This window comes from Nasonia vitripennis, chromosome 4 (genome assembly GCF_009193385.2).
Source record: "Nasonia vitripennis strain AsymCx chromosome 4, Nvit_psr_1.1, whole genome shotgun sequence".
Classification (NCBI taxonomy): Eukaryota; Metazoa; Arthropoda; class Insecta; order Hymenoptera; family Pteromalidae; genus Nasonia; species Nasonia vitripennis.
Window position 1 is genome coordinate 10,552,172 of NC_045760.1, and position 21,846 is coordinate 10,574,017.

The 21,846-nt window shown below is 41.9% G+C and overlaps 1 protein-coding gene across 15 annotated transcripts; it reads left to right on the forward strand.

Annotated features, from left to right (window-relative positions):
• The first annotated feature begins 503 nt into the window (after nt 1-503).
• On the forward strand, nt 504-20,879 carry LOC100116850 (activating transcription factor 7-interacting protein 1). 15 transcript variants are annotated; one of them, XM_031929876.1, is made up of 8 exons: nt 6,479-6,605; nt 8,094-8,183; nt 12,945-13,034; nt 17,214-17,575; nt 17,649-17,789; nt 17,892-18,032; nt 18,780-18,935; nt 19,448-20,879. In XM_031929876.1, exons 2-8 carry the CDS (start codon nt 8,108-8,110, stop codon nt 19,559-19,561), a joined length of 1,080 nt encoding a protein of 359 aa, XP_031785736.1. In that variant the 5' UTR covers nt 6,479-6,605; nt 8,094-8,107; the 3' UTR covers nt 19,562-20,879. The 15 variants fall into 15 exon arrangements, with proteins under 15 accessions (XP_016843541.2, XP_032455838.1, XP_008208709.2 ...); XM_031929877.1 differs by having other exon boundaries at nt 6,487-6,616; XM_016988050.2 differs by having other exon boundaries at nt 6,490-6,605; nt 8,097-8,183.
• Nucleotides 20,880-21,846: the final 967 nt, after the last annotated feature.

Consider the following 21,846-nt stretch of genomic DNA (forward strand, 5'->3'; position numbering starts at 1 on the left):
ACAATTTATGTCAATAAAAAAGCTATCTGTGGTATACGCCGTTTAAACTATACGCGCAGAAAAAAACTGTGTTCTTCCAGTATAACATTATGAACAGAATCAATACACGCCAAAATCGTCAATCTAAAAACGGACAAAGACCCATTACAAAGCCGCACGAACCATCGAATCTCCCGCTGTATCTCGTAACTTACATTCGTCATCGCATCGGTCAAATACCATGCCTTGCGTCCTCCATTATGCACTTGCAGCAGGAAGCAAACATAGACCGTCAGAAAACACGAGTCCACACACCCGCGACATGACATGACATCCGCAAAGAAAGAAAGCAGCACATATATATATATATATATATATATATATATATATATATATATATATATATATATATATATATATATATATATATATATAACGCTGCACACAAGCGCAACCAGTTGCCGTCGGCTCTCCCTTTGTGTACAATCCGGTCCCGAGAATATATATATAAGAGCCGCAGCGGTACGTATAGTATATACACAGGCGAACTGTCGCTCAGTTCAGTCGTTGCTCCGCATCGTGACTATTTACAATTATATACACATCTACTCATATACTTACCCATCTTTCTTTGTGAGCAGGAAATCGAATTCGCAGTAGGTGATCCGGCCCAGAGACATTCCGGTGAATTTTTACTTACAGAGCTGATTTTTGCTGTTCGGTGAGTGACATTTTCCCAATGGGAGATCGTTGGCATACTTATATTGCTGTGGGGAGACGCGGCTCGCGAGAGACAAAGGGGTTCGAGTCGAGCGTTCGTTTTCGCCTTTGTCCCATGTAGTACCTATATTTATGCAAAAATACGTTAGGTTTTCTTCTGCGCATACATTCCGGTCAATATATCCAAACTTTGTATTTGCAACAAATTTCCTTTGTCTATGTTTTCATTGCTCCGATAGCAAAATAAAACTGAAAACTATGAAATGCCATTAATCTCCGTGATAGCTCAAGATTAGCAACAAACGGTTCGTCGGTATACCTATGCTTAATTTCAAATTGTGAAAAAAACGATCGAACGGCCGTCGAGCAACCGCTGATCGGGCTTTGTTTTGGTGTCGCTGCTGCGGAGCAGTGTGTATATACTGTCTGTCAGTAGCGTTGTTCCCTCGTCTATCGCTCCTTTCTTTTTCTTTTGGGAGAGGTTATAAAACGTCGAATTCAACGGTTATCTCGTGGACTTTTATCCGAAGGATCGAGGTGATTTTTCGTGAATTTTACTGGTCGTTGATTTGCTGCGGTTTATTTTGTCGGGCAAGTCTGGAGATGTACGGGACGATTTGAGCGTTTTATCGAGGGTTTACGGTTTTTCTATTTTGCAATGGAATACATAGTACTTGTGTTATGCTGACTATATTAACCACAAGTAAACATTTTTCAAAATTTGCGAAGCTATATCATTGTTACGTGGAGTCAAATAATTTTGAAGTTATAAACATAATTAAAAGTACTTTGAACAATGTTTACTCCGTTTCTTGATTGGCTTTGTACTATTTATTGACTTTGTAAATAATTTATTCTACCTCTATTGCAGATGATACAGCTTTATGATATTTTTTTAATTTGTTAAATATTTAAAAAAAAGTAATTTAATTTTGAATAAATAGCCAATTCGGAGTAAAATTTTATTTTTCAAACTCTGAAAGCATTCAATGTAGAAAGAAAAACGAATTCAGTATAACCAACGTCTAACGAACTTTTTCTTTCGTTGCAGGGACAAACAAAAGTCGAGCATGGCAACTGCAGCGGAAAGACTGGTCGAGAATGAGGGTAAGTAATTTCACGAGTCATAGAATCGTTAAATTGTCATTGATTACTCCTATTTTTTCGCGGCTAAACATTTTACCTACATATAGCGACCTTTTAGTTCTGGCACATTAAACTCAGGTGAGCCTTGCTTTTTGCCGCCCGAGGCTCTTCTCTATAGACGACGATTAGAGAAAACTCGCTTTGTTATGGAAGTCGAACGAATTATAAATTTAACGCTATTGAAGCAACAAATACGTTATTAGACGCTTGACTGATTGAGTTATCTGATTTTAAGCTGCTTGGGGATGATGAATCAGAGGCTACTTTATCTTATCATGCGCGAACATCAGTCATTGTGCGCTGAGTTAATAGTCGATTATTAGAATACGATTCATTAATTCGTAATCAATACAATAGTTTTTTTTTAATGCGATTGATTTTCCAAATTGCGGTTTCAAACACGTATCTTAAATTTCAAAAAGTACGTTGCCATCTTGTACACTTCAAACCGACCTTTTCCTTCCCGAACGAAAATAGCACATGTTCAAGTCCTCCGGCAAAAAGCGTCTCTCTCTCTCTCTCTCTCTCGCTCTCTCTCTCTCTCTCTCTCTCTCTCTCTCTCTCTCTCTCTCTCTCTCTCTCTCTCTCTCTCTCTAGGTATCTCTCTCTCCTCAGAAAAAAACCAAACGTTCTCACGAACGGTAAAACCGTCGTGACTAAGTCTCACACGATTTTCGTGCCGCGACCCGAATATAACCGTCGCACGTGTGAACTTATATATTCATTTATATGTATATACTTATCGAGAAAAGTGCACATAGCCCTTTTTGCGCGGATGTAGCGCTTTCTAAACGACGCGGCTTTTTTCGCGTGGGCTAACCCGATTGCCGCCTACGGACTGTTGGAAGAAGGTGAAATGCGCATAGACGCTTTCTTCGATATGCCCGGTTTGTTGCTTTTTCTACGAAGGGTATATGGAGAAGACAAGTCGATTGATTCGCGATGGAGAGGAAAAAGTTGCGCGGTGATTTAGAAATGCTTGTTCTTTTTTTCCGGAGTCTCAGCGAGGAGGATGTAATTAGTGGAAAATTGTTGGGATGAGACGCGTGAAGAGTTGCTTTGTAAATACAGAAAATGTATGTATGAATTATTTGGTGTTAATGAACCAAGCATTGATTATGCGTTCAATAATAAATTAACTCTTAAATGTTGTCTCGAATCGAGTTCAACCTGTATAGATAGTTCAGTGCTTGAGAATGACATTTATCATTTTGCTTGTAAAAAAGTGCATTTAAATCCACAACTGCAGAATGAATGAACATAATAAGCTAGTTCTAACGACTGACAGTAAAAAAAGTAATCGTCATTGTTTAAAAACCTACGTCTCGGACCAGTCTCCAAAGGCTGGTAGAAAAATTTCCTCCACTTCCCTCAAACGGTATGTCGAGCCCCGAGCTCGTCTGGCACACGATTGATGGTACTTGCACTGATGGTGCGGTCGGCTTTTTTTCTAACCCGCATCGAGGGAAAGTTTGAAAAATGCGATCTGGCCGGTAGATTTTCCTAATTCGCGCGTTTCATTGCACGTTAGACACATGTTGGCTTTTGCGGAATCTCTATTTGTTGTATTGAGTCTCTATTTTGCTGGAGACTAGCTTTTCATTTATGTAGCTGTGGGAGATGAGGTGAGAGTTTATTGGGTTGACCTCATTTGTGCAATGCATTTTATAAAGTCATCGATTGGACTTTGTAATGTACTTTATATTTAGGTATAGATCAATGAATCGCGTGCCGTACGTGTTATAACATCAAAGCTAATAAATTCGATTACTTTTAGAAAATAGCGTGGATAAATTAACGTTTTCATGTACATAGCATTTTTATTTTACAAAACATGTCACAATTGAAACTAACGAACTTAAAGTTAAAGTATTCTCAAAAAAAACTCTCGCTTTAGCTATATGAATTAGAAAATAGTGCATTTTTTGACGAATATAAGTTCCCATTTCCACTGCTACCCGAATTACCAGTTCAAAACGTTTTCATCGAGGAATCGAGAAAAAACGAAAGACGCGGCGCTTAATCCGTTGCGCAGTCGGGTGAAAAGGCGACCAGTCGAATACCCTGCGCTGGAAATTCTTTATCCGGCTCGACTTGAATGGAATGGCGCGCTACTCTTCGGCTCTCCGGCTATTAGATTAAAGTCCTGCAGCGCTGCTCCAGACTCGGCTCTTATCGGTATTTCTCTTTTCTGATTCTCTTTGTCTTGGCTGTGTGAGTGCGCATACAATATACATGTGGGTGTGGATTTATAAACCTTCTTTTGTAAAATCGCTCGACGAGTTTATTCTCTTCCGGGTTTGAGCGGCTTGCGTCGCTCTTGAGATGCAATGACATTTTGCTGTTTGTTTTTCTTCTATTTTCAGCTTTTTCTACGCATAACAGCTCCAAATATTACTTCTGATTTCATAGAGATTTTAATCAATTTTCGAAAAACTTGCAATTAATCTTGTACTCATAAATTGATTTTCTCATTGGGTAGTTTTACAAAAATAATGATTGAATAAACTAATATCTTCAGCCATGAAATGAAGCGTCCCTCCATTAGAATTCATAATCAAACTTCAAAGTCGGAATCGTTTACTTACAGACTGCTAACAAAATTCTTCCGGTTCTCTCGCGTTAAATCATTTTCTCCTTTCTCTCGTGTTCCGTTCGCCCTTCGACGTGTGCAAATGAAACTCGATTTGCGCGCGCTGTTTTGCAGCGGAGATTGACGAACGGCGTATAGTCGGATGAATTCCGTCTTTCCCATCCAGCTTTTTTCGCGCCTATACATAGTCGAGCAGACACACTTTTTCGTTTCTTTACGCCGTCGCGTTCTATCGGGTGATGCGTCGATGATTTTCCTTTTTTTGGTAGAGATATCGTTTATTTGCGCGTTTTTATTCCAATGGGAGAATTTCTCTATGGTTGTTTTTACCCTTTTTTTAAAGACTACTGAAAAAGGATTTTCAGTATTTATTCGAGATTAAAGTTTTAATGGTGAATATTTAGACAGAAAACAAAGGCTTGTATACATCCATATGTAGATTGCAGTTTGAAAAATTAAAGTTTTTGAACTTTCCTTAATACCAACACCCGTACCAAAACAGCGAACCCAGGCACTCTTTCGTATTCTCTACGTATGAACTGCGAACAATTGAGTTATACCACTTGCAAAAACTCGCCAAAACTCGAGTCGGGACGTATAACAGTCCCTCTCATCCTTATCTCTCTTTACGCGCAAAGGTCCACTCTCTGCGCAGAGACGCGGACATAAAAGCCCACGCGTCCGACTAAAATCACTGACTCTCCTCCGTTACACGAGCTTCACTGCTCCGGCACATCCCCATGAATATGCATGTATGTGTGCAGCTGCAGACGTCGAGAAAGAGAGAGAGAGAGAGAGAGAGAGAGAGAGAAAAAAAGGGAAGAGATGAAAACTCGACGCGTAGGTGGTTCGGGTTTTACGAATAACCCGTTCGCAGCGTGCGCGCAACGCGTTTTATTGTCGAGGCTGCAGTGTGCAGCTTGCTCCTCAGCAGCGGTATTATGGTCGTCGAACTTTTTCGCTTATTGTCGTGCGGCTCATGCAAATGACCTGGGAATTAAGCGGCGAGCGTAATGAGGCCTTGTTCTCGGAAATTTCGGTTGGGTTCGCTGCTGCTTTTATACGGTGTTTTTTATTCAAACTTATTTGGTATGCTTTTCTTTTGTTTGCGAGTTATACACAAAAACAAAGATAAATATCCAGACTGGATTTGATATCTTTAGAGCAGAGGCTATTGATCAGCGGAATCGAAGCTCGCAGGGATTATGAAAGATTAATAGCGAGTCTCGATGCTACCTATATATTTTTTCAACCGAGATTTGCAAAATACAACCTGACGTTTATCGTCGCTTCTTGTTTTATTGGATTCACACGCGCGTCGGTTCGAATTACTATTTATGCTCGCGCACAAATTTCGTACCGTTGTGTCCCATATCTGTCCGTCGAGTATAACGCAGGTGTTTAATAAGTTTCGCGAATTATATTCCCGGCAGGGAAAATTTGGAGCTGCGCTGTCGGCTGCATCGCCGAGGGCGAATCGATAGTTGCCTCGTGTGTATACCTGAGTTTTAGAAGCATTTTCGAATAATGCGGAGAGTTCTTGCTCGTATCGCTTGTGAAGAATGGTGTTATGAATTCTGTTTTAATAATAGTTTTGTCATGTTTATTCTATGAGTTTGAATTTTCAAGAGGGAGGACTCTTTTTTATACCAAAGGAATTTTGCGATGGTATTAATTTCTATCCTTCGTTTGCACGTTTGAATCATGCATACGCGTATTCAATGAATAACATTCTTCTAGCAAAAAAGCTAAACAGTCTAGCTACATGCTTTCTCGCAAATATTCTCATTAGCAAAGCAGACAACCAAATTCAGCCAGCCCCCTGTGACCCCGTCGGTAAAGTAGATCGACCCCCTAAAACTGAAATCATCCTCTCGTATACATCCCCCGACTAACGTAGCACAGCCGGCATTTCTCTGTACAAACGGCGGCACGCGCGAGACCCTACATAGAGAGGTGCGGAGCAAAGAGAGGGAGTACCGGCATATCGAGCGACGCCGGGCGCCGCGGCGCCGCCAGCGCTACCGGTGCTTCTTCTTTCTACCCTCAGTCGCCAAACAGCCACCGCCCTGGTTGCGCACACTCACCGCTGCTTCAAGAGGACCTGCTCCGCTAACTCTACCACTACAACCCCCTGTTTCCAGTGCGGAGTTTTATTCAAGTTTCGGTTGGTTTCTGGTTCGTTTTTCGTCAGGAGCTCGTGTAAGGGTCTTTTTTTTCGGAGTAGAGAGACAGGTACAGATGAGGTTCGATCGAACGGTGAGTCACGCCGGCCGGAGAGAGGAGAGGCAACCCCCCCGGCCGGTCTAGTGCACTCGGGAAAGCGGTACTTTTAGCGTGAAGAAAATTCGATTACGCTTTGAAAGAGTCGATGAATCGGTAGTCCTCTCTTTTATCTCGCTAAAACCTCATCTTCTATCGATATAGCTTCAAATTTAACGAGTGCATCTCTCTACTCCAGACAAAAAAATAACCTTCACACTGTACCACGCAGTGCCTCTGTCTGTCTCCGCGAAAACGCTTTTCCTCCGCGCAGCAAGAAAGTTTCGATTGGGGTGGTAAGACGCCCGGGAGTGAGTAATCAAGAGGGTTAACACAGCCTAGGGGGGCGATGCGTAAGTAGCAGGATACACAGGATCGCTGCAGCGCTTGTTGCCGGGTGTGCGCGCGCGCGTGTGTTGTAAGCTCGCCGCGAGCTTTTCTGAAAAATAATTCGGCGAAGCATAATTCGATAACGAAGGTTTTCTCTCCCGGGCTCGGACTTGATTAATCGTCTCGGAAACGGTCTGATCTCTATCGGATTTTCCTCCGTACGTGCTCTCATTTGCATAGAGTGATTTATATACGAAGGGTCGGGTTTTATTGCCGTTGATGAAGAAAAAAAGACGATGGGTGTGTGCACGCGCGTGTGTGCGTGTAATGAATCTGGAAAATTGATTTGCGCAGAGCTAAACCCGGTTCGCAAATGATGTATATCTTTATGTTGAAAACGAGTTTATCTGAGAGTGTGCGACGCTCGAGAAAGTGACGTCACGTACGACTGCATAAGCCAATCGATAGAATCATTTTTATTGCTCCGTCGAAACACTATATAGTCGAGTAACCTCATTGTCATAGTAACGAAATTTCGCCCTTAGTAACAAAATGCGTTTATATACGCGCTGAAAATGATTTTCTCTCAGTATATAACTCGCGTGCAGCAATGGCTTTGCGCCTGAAATCCTCGTCGAACAAAGGCTGCTTTTTAAATTGAAATAATATTACAACGTCGAAATATGCTCGATGAAATTTACCCTTATTGTTCCTTTGTGCCGCCTTACGCTATACGTAAAGCAAACCAAAATCTGTATATTACATCGAGAATTAATTTCACCCACACGCGCGCGCGTACACTACTTTGCGTTTGATTAATTGATAAGAACATCCATATACCGTGTCTCGATGTACTGTATATCAGAACGAAGACAAAAGCCATCCCTTACGATGACTCACCACCCCTCTTGCCATCGCAAACCCCATTCGCTACTTTCTTTGCCGTTTCCTCGATTGTTCCGCGAACTAAACGATCGAAAGAGAAGACAGACAGAGAGATGATCTCTCGATAAACGCTTATTCTTTAATACCTCGTCGGTGTCTTTTCTCTCCCCGCGAAAAGAAGACAAAGTCAAGATGCTGATCACCCTGGTACGCGACTCGGTGCTGCAGTGCTTCTGCCATAGCTGTAAGGCGCCGTTGAGCCTCGTCGGTGAGTATATATAAGCAGTAGTCCGGCATCGATTTTTTTCCTGCCTCCCGTGCGTACGTACACACATACACATACTGCACACACACTTTTTGCGCTTTCTGGAGGATAATTGCGAGTTCGCCTACTGCAATTTGCGGACGCGCGCCCAAGAGAATAAAAAGAGAAAGATACGAGGGAAGATAGGAGTAGGGAATTTTTTCGATGTCGTTGTGTGGACTTGAGATCGAGGAGTGATGGGTTTATTAATTGACGGGCTTCCGAAGGGGTTTGTTATCTGATGCTGTGGCTCTAGTGGCTGTCATTAATTTCGTTGGGCTGCTGTGTATAAGAAGACCAAAAGATTGAGTAGCTTACATCGAGGCATTAATTTACCTCATTAAAATAAATATTAGAGCTGAGAAAAAACTTTTAATTTTTCAGTCATTTAAAGTCCAACGTCTTGATTAAATCCGTTTCACCTTTTCACTGAGCATTAGCCCGATAAAGCTCCGCCTCGTCCAAGCGCGAGGTATAATAAATGCAAAATAATCTTACCCGGGACATCTTAATTTAATCGAAGAAGAAATTCTCTATCGACAAGCTTAATTAAAGGAAGCGACGAGAAAAGGGAGAAAAAGTATAGTGTCGAGTTTTATATACAAGCCGCAGAGGACGATAAAGTTAATCCTTGCTAATTTATGCGACGTTTACAGCCAGGGGCGCGCTGTGTGTATGTGTGTGTATATATCACACGCAAATGTGCTTCATTCGATTTCGCGTGACGCTCGACCCTTTGAAGGAAACGTCGTTTTTCGTTTCCTTGTATACATACATATAACAAAGCTCCGCACGGCCCGACTTCCGAGTCCTTATACGTGTATAGCCTCCACAAGGTCAGCCGATTCTATTTTGCGCAAAACGTGTTGTTTTTCGTTCACATATCGCTAGGTGTGTTCCGAGGTCTTATATTATGCGTTAGATGTATCCTCTATTTTAATAATTCATTGCCGCCATTACCTTCGAAATTATAATATAAGTAGTGCAGTAGTATACGTTATTTTTGGTCGATCTATTTCTTGCTCCATCTATTTTTACCGTCCTGTGCGCGAATGTAATGCGTTTCATATCCTGAAAGCTCCATGTACTGCTGGCGAGAAATGTATCGACGTCAGCGAGTGGTGCGCAAGTTTTGTTCCATATTGTAATCAAATTTGCCGAGTAGGTAACCCATTTTCCCGCGCCGGCAAACAGGATTAGCCGAGTTTTCAGAGATCCGCTGCAGGATATCGTCATTACTGCACTCAGTTCTGTCTCTTCGAGATGTTTGTTGAATTAATTTTCGAGTCATCACGTCTGAGTACATGTTATTTAAGAAAGTAGATTTTAAATCCAGATTCGAGATATATCGATTGTCTTACCAAGCTCGTTTATTTCTACTGACTTCTCTATATACAGCTTATTTTCATGTCACCTCAAACCCTAATATACATCCAGTGCAACCATAACCTCAAACCTATAATGCCAAAATCAGCAAACACAGTGTTTCCCATCTCTAATCGTCATCGAGACTCGAGTTAACCTATTAATCCACGATCAATCGCTCCTCGACTGTAGCAAATCAAAGCGCCGTCGAAGAGCCACTCGAGCCGCTGCTGCTCAGTCCACATACCTCAGCTGCGCACACATACCTAGTGAGGTTAGGTTCGACGTACCGCGAAGCACAGCCGCACTTCAGACGCGGAAGTGAGCAGCGAATATGGCTTTTCATCCGATGCATTGTCGAAGTCAAATGCTCTCATATCTCTCCCTCGACGCGATGCACATATCTATATACCCACAGCCATGCATGTTCAGAGGAGGAAATTTCCAGCCGCGTCGATCGATCATCCGACTAATTATCCGCAATGCGAGAGACGGAGCGAACCTTGACTCCGCAGCCGATTTATCGAGCCGCAGAGTGGGATACGGCGGAATTGCTGCACGGAACTCACCCCAGCCTGCTCATATATATTTGTGGGGCGTTTGGCACACTCCGATAGGACTTATCTTAATTTTTTCCAATTTCCGTAGTTTTAATAGTGAGCGTATTATTATTATTATTATTAGATTGTTTTCTCTAAATTAGAGAAAGCAATAATCGAGTTTAGTTTTCGTTTGGTTCAAAGGCGAGCCATTCGACAATCGCACCCTCGTGAATTGCAACGTTTTTTCCATATTTTCAACTCTACGCCATCATGTTTCATGAAAATATACTTTAAAAATAATCTCCGTCTCTCCGTCTCATACATTATGCTCTTCCTCTAACTCCAGAAAAATATTTTCCCTTTTCCGCAGCTATTTTTGCACCCGAGTCCGCCGCCGTTGCACCGGTGATTTGTCATTGTGTGCGCGGTCTTGTTTTTTTTATCTTCCTCTTTCTCTCTCTCCTTTTAATGGACGCGCGGAGTTTTCATCGATTTTCCTCATTGTGAGCTCATGTGACCCTTTCCATTTTTCCGCTTTCCATTCTCCGGAACGGGATTCTCCGTTAATTCTTTTTTAATAGACGCGACGCGTTACTTATTAGGATGATTTATTTTCTGATGCTGTTGATCACGCGTTGTTATAGCATCGCGTCCTTACGATATTGATTTTATGTACAATAAATGTTTAAATAGTTTCAGAATCGCATCATACAACGTTATTGTTTATTCGTCGTTTTTATTCAATCCGGAGCTACACATTTTCCACGTCGATTTCTCATATAGGGAATTTAAAAAACCCGCCAGCACTCGAGAACAAATAAACTTCCAAGCTCCTTCGACATCTGCTCGCAAGCGTCTCCATACACATCTCCGTGCCAACTTTGCACTTAAACTCTCTCACCCGTATACCAGCATCAGCGACGGTCCAACCTTGCAATTTATCGCACGAATTCGCACGAACCTGATACCGCGCACACACACACACACACACACACACACACACACACACTGGGCAGAGACACCCCATCGGGAGAAACGTCGTTGTGCGAACGACACGTGAAATCATCACGTCACGCGATATACCACACATACTCATATATGTACACCTTAGCTGTACGCGTCGTCGTCTCGCGGGGGTCGATAGTAGGAACGTTATCCGGGCTACCCCAACACTGCAGTAGTCCGATCAATTTCTCCGGCGTCGTCGTCGTCGAGCTCTCCCTTGAATTCTTTACTGCGAGAAAATAGACTCGTTTTGCTGCGCTTGCCTCTCGCGGGGGGAGAAGCAACTTTTTTTTAAATTTGCTTTTTTTCACTCGACAATCTCGTTCATTCAGTTCTTTTTTTCGAGTCCTCAGAAATCTTTTCGATAATTGGACCTTCCAAGAAAAGCGCATTCAAAGTTTTTCCTCTCGAAGCGCATAAATGAGCGCATGCTCATTAACCAATTAGAGCCCAAGAACACCTGCAGCGATCGATTGCTTTAATCGTGCGGGAGCTGTGCTAAAAATACGCGAAAATACTTACGGTGGTTTGAAAGTTTGGATTTTAAACTTTCACAAGGTCAATACTCATCTCGATTATAGAGTATTTTTTTACTTTAATTCAATATGGATATTCAGTATATTTTATAGAGGATTAATTTTGGCTATAGATTATTAAACCACTGGGGGCAGTCGTAACTTTATAGGATCCCTATCGGATTTTATCGTCGAAGATATATTCAATTATTCCAATTCCAATATATAGTCACCTATTAGAAAGTAATCATATTACTTTACTCGATGGAAAAAATTCTGAAAATACCTCGCTCTTTCTTGAACGTAAAAATTGTGCACGATCAGGCATTTAAGGGTACTGGCGAGCCATGAATAAATAAGCAAATCAATCAACGAATAATTAACCACGGAGAAGGCTCTTTTCCCCGGAAAACTTTTCCGTCACACCCGTCTCCGAAACTTTCGCCAACTTCTTTAAAATTGAAGCAGCATAAAAGTTGCCAGAAAACGAGAGAGGGAGAGAGATAAAAAGCATCAGCGACGCGTCGTCGCTTTGGCAAGCGAATTTTCCAGGTCAACTTCGCGAAGTCGCCGCTGGAAAAGTCGATACTTGCGACGGTTTTGCTTTTCCCTCCGACTATCGTGACAATGAGTGTGAATAACTCGCCGCGAATTCGTTGCTCTGATGCAGCGTTCGGGGTTGACTGCAATATGTAGTTAGTTTCGCGTGTTATCGGTTGTAACCGGGGGTCAGAAGTTTTTTGTTCCTTATGCGCTGTTTGGGGATTAAAAATAGAGTTTTGGCATACTGGATCGAGTTTGTTTTTAGACTCTACAAAGATTGCACTTATATCGTGATAACAATATTAATTGAATTCGATTAGCAAATATAATAGATTAGATGAAAAAGAAGCAAGTCCACACAACGACACGAAAAGAAAATGTAATTCATGGTATAAGCAATACCATCGAGCAAATAGGCAATAGACATCAAAGCTCTACAACCCAACACTTCTCTCGAGTCACGAAATAACGTCCGGAAATCTAATGCCCTCTTGGCATTACGACCTCGTCACCCAAACAGAGAAAAGAAAGTCGTCTCTCAAATCGAACTCGCCGCACATGTGTTCGATATACATGTATACATTCGCGACACGTAAAGCAATATTCCGAAACTCTCTTGGGCGCGGCTACTCCTCCAGAAATTCGTGTGTGTGTGTGTGTGTGTGTGTGTGTGTGTGTGTGTGTGTGTGTACACGCGCTTACACGCGGTGGAGAAAAAAGAAAAGAAAAAAAGCGAGAATTGATTCTGTGCGCAGCCACTCAGCGACGCGGCGCCGCACCTACGAAGAAGCCTAGCGGTAAGGGGAAGCCCCGTACCAAACAGCCCAAGAAAGTCAAGTTCATAAGTGAGTATACGCACGTGTACAGCTCGCCTGTTTTTCAAGCACTGTCGTATGCGTGTGTATGTGTGAGGCTTTTAAGTGTAAGCATTTGTCGGGGTTTTGTTGTCCACGATTGCTGCAAATCGAGTTGCAGATTTAATGGCCATCAACTCGAAGCATCAAATTTTATTGGTTCTTTACTGAAAATTGCATTTATGTATACTATTTAACTCATTTTTTTTATTAAACGTATATAGTCATAGGAACAAAAAGACATTGTTCTAAAGTATAACCCATAAACAGCGAAAATCGCATTGAAAATTCAATACCGAACGAACAAAAGACGCGCGTTGCATCTCGAATTGACGTCCGTCGATCTAAGCCTGCCAATACCTTTCTTGCAAAATCCCGTTCTGCAGACACATTGTGCTCCCGGAGTAGACTCGTTTCGAAACGCTTTTCCAGCTCTTGTATACGCACGTTCATTATCTCCGGCCTACGAAGGCGCAGCGTTTTTCTCCTTGATTCGAGGCTTTGTCTCTGGAAAAAAAACGGCGTATGAAAGCGTTAGAGAGGAAGATTTGGTGCGTGATTGAATTGCATTATTGAGTTTGATGATGGATACCGCGTATGCGCTCGAAACGTAATCGTAAGCGTATGAGAGCATACTTGAATTCAATTGGATGAGATTACTGAAGAGGCATATCCGAGCGAGGGACAAAACGCAGATCGCATTATCAAGTACGAGTGTAACGCGTGTGTGTACGTGTTCCGATTTGAGCTGGTTTGATTTGATGCTCTTTGGCGTTGCGTTGCGGTAGGATATCTAAATTCAAATCTCGATGTGTGGTGCATCCTAGAATTTTGTACACATAACGTATTACGTATAGAGTCCTGGTTTTGATTATATCGAAGGACTTTATGGTTCAGTGTATGTAACTGAGACTTTAATGTACAAATGTAATTTGAAACATTTTCTATGCGTTATAATAAATCCTCGTAAATATTTAATTCATATAGGTATATTTCTTGGAAGTAAAGTTGAAACAGGTCTCAAAACCAGTAAACCATTCATTTCATTCCTCTTCGGCTTTCAAAATCTAAACGGAACGCCAACGGCGTACCTGTTATACAGTCAATTTATTTCTCAAAGATACCCGCCGAGGTAGAGACCTGAAAAAACTGCAATTCAAAGAAGAAATCCTCTCTCTCAAAAGCAAATCTTCAACTTCCTTCTGCGAAACCCTTGTCAAGTCCATTCATCCGAAAGCTCCTCGAAAACGCCACCAAAAAAGGCTCCACTCCAGCAGACCGTTTGCCAGCGCAAGAGAGAAAGAGAGAGCGGGGAGAACTGGTATCGGTTCAATGCACCCACCCCCTCCAGCGTCGTAGCGGTGCATCGGCCGCGATGCAATATCGCAAGCGCGCAAGATAAAGCTGGCTCTGTATACACTATGAAGTAGAGAGATGAATGGCTGACTTGTATATAGGCTGCTGGATATTTATCGATAGCGAGAGATTCATTGTCGCTTTCGGGGGATTGATTAGTTGCATTTTTCATCTTCTGACTACATGTGGCGGTAACCGTTGGACCTTATTTGGACGCGCGTATATGACGGATTTGGACGTGAAGGAAGAGACGAAAATTATTGCTGCAGAGGGGTATATACCTGCAGCGCTTGATTGATCTTTTTGAAACCGACCGAAGGACGTGCGGAGTTCGTTATAAAACTGAAGCGCTGTGCGTTCGGGTTTTTTTTTTTTAATGAATCATGGCTTCGAATGCGATGTTTGTTTCAGCTCGACAAGATGGACGTTTTATTTGTCGTGTCGCAACAAATTAGGAACTAAGTATTCTATATACGTCTATAATTTTTTCCTCGTGAAGAAAACGTTGCATGCGCGGTCAGCTGCGAAAGCTCACGTGTACAAATTATTAGTATTCCGAGCTTTTTCTTCTGTGTGTCAAGGATGGCTCTATAGGCTTGGTAAATATAGTCTTCTTCTTCAACGTTACGTTTGAACTTCTGAGGTTACAGCTCGTCGTCGTGTTTGAAATGTTTTCTTGGAATTATTGTACCTTGGTACGTGCTGTGAATAAACGATAGAGGTATATATAGAGGAAATTGCAAAATAAAATGGTATAAATTCACACAAATCGGTGGACAAATTTTGAAGTCAAGTCGTTTCAGCAATAAATTCATTATTCAGCAGGTTTGAGAAGAACGGCGGCTCAAGTTTCTTTTCCAAGTTTATCAAATTCAACGAAATTCCGAAAATGAATTATGGATCCCTCGAAAATCAAGCTTAATTCAGAATTTAATTGAACCAGATACACAGCTTCGAACGCGCAATTTCATTCCAAAAATTCAGCTTTCCAGCCACATTAATACGCGTGAATTTTTGAAAAGCGACGTCAAAAATGTACAGTACAGGCTCCCCCCCCCCCCTCCAAAAAAAAAGCCACTTAACCAGCCGCACGCAGAACGCAGAGAGAACAGAGAGAAGCCGGCGTATAACAAAGCATCGGTAAAACAGCGGCAAACCGAGGGGAAAGCTGCTACCTATACATGCACAGCTCCGGTGCGTGCGAGAGAGCGCGTGTAGACGCCGCAGCGCCCGGAGACACTCTTCCCTCTTTTGCCAGCAGATCGATCCTCTCTCCTTCGCCTGAGGCTGACTCATACGCCTCCTACTACTACTACTACTATATGTACTATACATACATACATACACACACATATATATATATATATATATATATGTGTGTGTGTGTGTGTGTGTGGGGCTGTGGCCCTGTGCCTGGCGCTTTTTCCGCGGCTGTGTGCCGCCTGCGTATGGCTTTAGCTGCGCTATCCTGGTGTATATGCATGACGCCGGCGGTTGAGTGGACTCGAGTACGTTGGTAAATTGTGCGGGTGCGGGGTGTTTGGACGGTGCGCTGTGATTTCATCAGTTGATGCACTCTTTTTTAAAGTTGTTTAGAGGAAGCTGATGGAGTTGGCTCGAATAATGTTTTTGCTTCCTTTGATACGCAATTACTAAATTATAAAGCAAACTGTATACTATGGATCTGCATCCGAAAAAAGTTGAACAAAACCGATGCCGGTATACATCTCTCGCATCTCTCGCGGTGAATTATACATTCCTCCGCTATCGCAGCATCTCGCAGCCGAGGGTAGACTATACTATTTTCAGAATAATACAAATGCTTTTCGATCTGATTATCGTAACAATAGAAGTGCATCGTAACGTGCCGTTGGGATCGCGCGCAGAGTACCTTACCATTAATGCAAGGGCTGGCGACGCGATCGATATACTATAATGTATGTGCGTGTGCGAGAGCGAAAAGATTAAAGTTCGACTTTCGTGAAGAGTCGTAAATTGGAGAGCCGCGATACTGCCGTAAAAACCTAACCGTAATATTTCCCTCCAAGCGTAAAAGCCTGCGCTGCATCAGCACTCGAGAATGAAAAAAAAGTAGAAGAAGCCACTCAAAACATGCATTATTCAGGCCCGACATTCGCCAAGTGCATTATCAAGATGAATCGTGGACTTTTTCGGCTAAGGCTGTGTATAGTCATAAAAAAACCGAGCGATGAGTTTCCCTCTTTCTATATATGCTGGAATTAAGCAAGCGTGAAGTGTGTATATCGGAAAATCTCGTTCCGCTCAATTAAGCGTCCCCTTTTTGGGGATGAAGCGAAAGCCGTCTCTGCGAGCGCTGAAATTATTTTCATTCATCCGCTTAGACAGTATCAAATTGAGTTGTTTGGACGCGATTCCGTTACGCGGAAATACCGCTAAGTGGTCTCACGTGATTAAGATTTGTGGCTCTCGCGCATGATGTATGTGTGAGTATATACACGCTTTAACAATCACGTTTAATGTGATTGAATTTTGCATCGGAGTATACGCGGGGGGCACGCGAACGTTGATTATTTTAATAGCTCTTGTCTTTTATCAAAACCATGCGAAAGCGTACATGCTTCGTGGCTTACGTAATTTATTACATAATTTTACTGTTTCGCACGACTAGACGTGCACTTTTGTTAAAACGAAGCTTAAAAACAAGTGGTTTAATGTGCCAAGCTATGCTTCGTTGCTTCGAATTATTTTTTTACACAATGTCGATGAGGTAGAAACCAAACACCCTCTTAAAACTCACTAGCTATAACTATTCTAATTTCTCGATCCCTTCAGCAACGGAGATCCGCTGCCAGGAGAAGACGAAGGGCGGTTTGCGCTACGAAGTGATCCTGGCCGAGCCAACGGCACCGGCGAAGCGAGCCCCTTCGCCTACCCAGACTTCGCCGACTCAACCGGCCGTCAACATCGAGGACAAGCTTCGCGCGGCCGAGGAGCGCCGACTCTCGCTCGAGGCGAGCAAGATCGCCGCGCTCAACGCGAGATTGAGCAAGATCGAGGAAGTCGCCCGGAAGAAGGACGAGCTCAACGCTAGCTTCGTCAACGCTACTCGGGAGTCGCTCGACATCAAGATGAACAACAGCGAGGAAAAGAGAGAGGCTTTCATTACAGATCTCAGGAGCAAGCTCAAGGAGCATGTAAGTGTATGAATTTCCAAAAAGGCCGGAATCCGCGGTTTGTTTACTCTAATACAATTACTCTCTTGTTTAGTTGGAAGGAGTCGAGAAGACTAGATTAACTATCGAGCAGCAGACTGAAGAGGTGCGCGTCGCCATTGACGAGAAGTTGAAGAACGCTTCGGGCAAGCGCGGCGAGAACATCAAGAGCATCGTCGAGCGTCTCAAAGAGCACGTCTGTATTCGTTTATTATTCGACTATTGTTATTAGAGATGAATTCATGTTCAAAAAGTGTATTTCGCATGAGCAAAATTTACGAGCGTTCGTAAATTCCAGGAGGAACGAGTAGCAACCGTGCGCCAAGGAATCGCCGACCGGGTTTTGCAGCTGGAGTCGCAGATCCAGTCCAAGCTCGACCAGGCGCGTGAGCGGCGCGAGCTCATCGAGCGCGAGCAGAAGGAGAAGCTCCGCAATCACGTAAGTTTCCCGCTATAAGCCGCACTGGCGTCCCTCGATTTCGGCGCCGCATTGCGGACTTTACACTTTCAGCTTTCCTCGACGGGTTACCTTGCGTAGGGCGCTGTAGTGCTATATGTAGCTTTAGATAGTCGCCCGGCGTTATTATACAGGATCTACAGTTATTGTTCGTTGTCTGAGTGAATTGTTTTTGTTTGCATTCAGTAGAAGCATAAATGCCACTCAGTCAAATGAAGATACTCGCGTAGGCTTTGCTCCAAAAGGCGAGGATCCGTACAGCCAACTTTGTTCATTATCCAAGTATCAGGGATGAAGAATTTTTTTTCTCTCAAAGATAATAATGCCTTACCCAAGAGAATCGAGAAAATTCAAAAATTAAACTTTTACTTTAGTCGTCGCTGTACAGCAGATTTCAAAGTTAAAATACTCGGGGCTATTGAATGCCGTGCGGACTGCTGTTATCTCGGTAAGTTCGCCGAGCTCAAGTTGAAAAAGTTTGTCGCGTATTACATTTCTCCAAGGGATTCCGAACTCAATATAATTTCATTACAATACGCATACTTCTGCGAGCTGAGAAACCATAATTATAGAGTGGCTCTTTTAAGCAAGTTGGTGCCGTTTTTTCCATCGGGTAATGACATGTATTAAATGAACAAAAAAAGCAGATCATGCAGATCCCCAACACCTTGCGAGAATCCAATTAAGCGAGATCCCTTGTTGCGACTCGGTGGTGCAACGACGTTGCAGAACACTGTGAGGCTGGCCAAAGTGCGCGATGTGGCAGGAGCCAACGTCGCCCGGGACGTCGAGGCGATAAAGCGCGAGTCCGACGCGCGGCTAATCAGCGCCGAGCTCAACCGCCAGCGGGAGATACAGCGTCGCGTGCAGGCCATTCGCCAGCATGTAAATCTGATACTAATCAGCTGCTGACATCTTAGGCTCTTAGGAATTATATAGACTCTCTCTCTCTCTCTCTCTCTCTCTCTCTCTCTCTCTCTCTCTCTCTCTCTCTCTCTCTCTCTCTCTCGCTCTGGCTGTTCTGATTTAGACGAAACTATAGGCTGCGCTGAATCTTTGGTTGCGTTCATGGATGAATTTTTGAAAATTTAAGTGTTTTGATGTTAAATATTATTTACAGATTATCTTGTATTACGTTTATTAGTTTATTGCTTCTCTTTTCTAATAAGTATAGACATTCAGTTATACTGGCTTGAAAATTAGAAATTACAGTTACATCGATAGAGAAACATTCACTGCTCCGAATATCGAGAAAAACATACATTTTTATAATTATAAGCAAATGCAAAAGTGATTCATGTTTTTCATACCTAGTCTTGCTACCCACACAATTCACACTTCATTGCGCTGATCGAAACAATTTAAAATTACAATAAAATATGTTTCCTTTTTTGAAGGAGAAACGTGTGGAGATGGTCAGGCAAAACAAAGCTAAAGTTCAAACCAAAGAGGGCCAAGACGGCATAATGGACAACATGCCGGTGGTCAACGAAACTGCGAGTTCCGGCTAAACTACCCGAGAGATGTCGATTCTTCACTCGCCTCAATTTTTCATTTTATCATCATCTACTAACGTCTAGGAGTATCCGAGAAGAGAAAAGAGAAACACTGCCTTTATGATCCATTTTTTTAGCTCAATCGTACATATACTTTAATGCATGCAAGTTCCGAACACGTTTTTATGATTTTTTTTATCGATGATACTGGAGTATATCACATACGCGAAATTAGCTGGTAACCGAGCTTTTTAATGTTTGATCGTTAGACTTTTTTGTCGCCCGAGTGAGCACATTGATGTGCGACTATTATCAAATATTAATCGTCTTTTGCTTAATCATCAGGCAGCAGAGAGTAATGCCTATTGTATTCACGGCGATGGAAAATTCGCTTGATTACCGACTGAGTAAATTTGCCTTCGAGCGGGCTTTCGTACTTTTTTAAGGGATATGCGTGTATAAATTATCGCAGACAAAATTTTATGTGAGATGCCATATTTGTAGCATTCCAGCGTCATGTGATTCGCTTTTTACGTTAATTTTAGCGTACATTGATTTAAGAAACGACTAAATTCTCGAGAAATTGTCGTTTAACTGTTTCAAAACCCGTTGATTGTGAAGTTTTCACGTTTACACAAACAAAGCGCTGCTTTGTAGTTTTAACTATTGATTGTCAAGATTTTACTCATTGGATATATGTGTACCCGCAGATTGAAAATTTTATAGCGACGATACGAATTGCGTGCGAACTCGATGAAATTACTCGGTTGGTACATCTTCAACAATTACTTCATGTGCGATTAATGATTTAAACCTTAAACAATCCGAGCACTAGATTATAGAATGTAAGGCTTTTTATATACAAATTAAGATTCGTAGTTAATAATTTATATAATTATAAGGAGAAATCATTTTTTCGGCGAGTATTAATTAAAATCGGTAAAAAAAGGCTTTTGCATTGTTGCGCAGATTAATTAAAGTGAAAAAAATGAGAGGAAGAGAGACCGCGCGATGCTTTGTGCGTTTTCAAAAGCGAATACGAAAGCAAAACGAAACGCACGAAGCGTCGCGCAAAGTGGCGTTATTATATATTAAAAATACGTAATAGTGCTTTATACTAGGCTTGAAGTGAAAGAAAGAGAGAGAGAGAGAGAGAGAGAGAGAGAGAGAGAGAGAAAAAGAAAAAAACAAGAAATCCACCTTGAAAAAATTTTGTACTCGATCATTGTAATATTACTAATGCGCTGATTTAAAGAATGAAATAAACAATTACTAAAGGATATATAGTACACTGATTTAACGAGTAAAAAATACAAAAAAATACAAGAATATATAACTATATGATTAATATGACGCTTCTGTGATGACTTCACTATATCTCTCAAAGTGTTTTACTATACATTATCTATATATTATATATTATTAGTTATGGAGGAAAATAAATTTAAAAGTCGAAAATGCAATGTGCCGCAGCGACGTGACGAGAGTAGATAAAGAAAATTAAACAAACAAAAAAGAAGAATCAACTTTTCATTTTAATTGAGGAAAATTATTTCCATGAGACGTTTTTTGTTTATCAAACGACGTGATTGCGTGTACCGTTTCCAAAGATCGATGCAATTCCGCGTTTTTTGGGGCATCGATCGCCAGTATTAGTAGCGCGTCAAAAAGAATATTACTACACCCCGGCGGTCTATTCGATGCAGAAGTTTGCAAATATTCTCTAGAAGCATTTTGTGTATTATCAAATATAATAATCAGCTTTATTTGTATTCAAGTATAGACTGAAATTTAGCATCATTCGCTATGATATGATCATCTGATTTATCAAAGTCGAACTTTTTGTAAATGAAAGAAATGAAATACGGCCTTGGTCTATGTACGCACAAAAGTGCGGAGCATTTTGAACAGAGTCCGAGACTCCCGACGAGATTCACCTCCGCAGCGACGTCGTACATACGACACGCACGATTAAAGGCGGAAAATAGCGCGCGCGCGCGCGGAGGGACAACGTCTATTTTTGCATGATTGTTGTGATCTTTTTGCAAAAGCGTGTGCGCGATCAGTGCATTTATATCTTGTAGCAGAGAATATACGGAGTGAGAGAAGTGAAGAAGAAGGGAGGAACGTCTTATATGTTACAATGATTGTCATTATCGCCTTACGTTATATTATAACGCTTATTAACGTGTTTCCACGCTGAATGAAATAATTAATATAATAATTAAGGAATATAGAGCTAAAACTAATGCGATGAAATATGGATATCAATTATAAACGTTGTTTGTATGTTTTTTTTC

What these genes read in the sequence shown, in the direction of transcription:
- LOC100116850 (XM_031929876.1), top strand. Translation starts at nt 8,108, where the DNA reads ATGCTGATCACCCTGGTACGCGACTCGGTGCTGCAGTGCTTCTGCCAT. An exon ending in AGGAGAAGCTCCGCAATCAC is followed by an intron (nt 18,033 to 18,779) that starts GTAAGTTTCCCG and finishes ACGACGTTGCAG; the next exon opens with AACACTGTGAGGCTGGCCAA. An exon ending in TGCAGGCCATTCGCCAGCAT is followed by an intron (nt 18,936 to 19,447) that starts GTAAATCTGATA and finishes CCTTTTTTGAAG; the next exon opens with GAGAAACGTGTGGAGATGGT.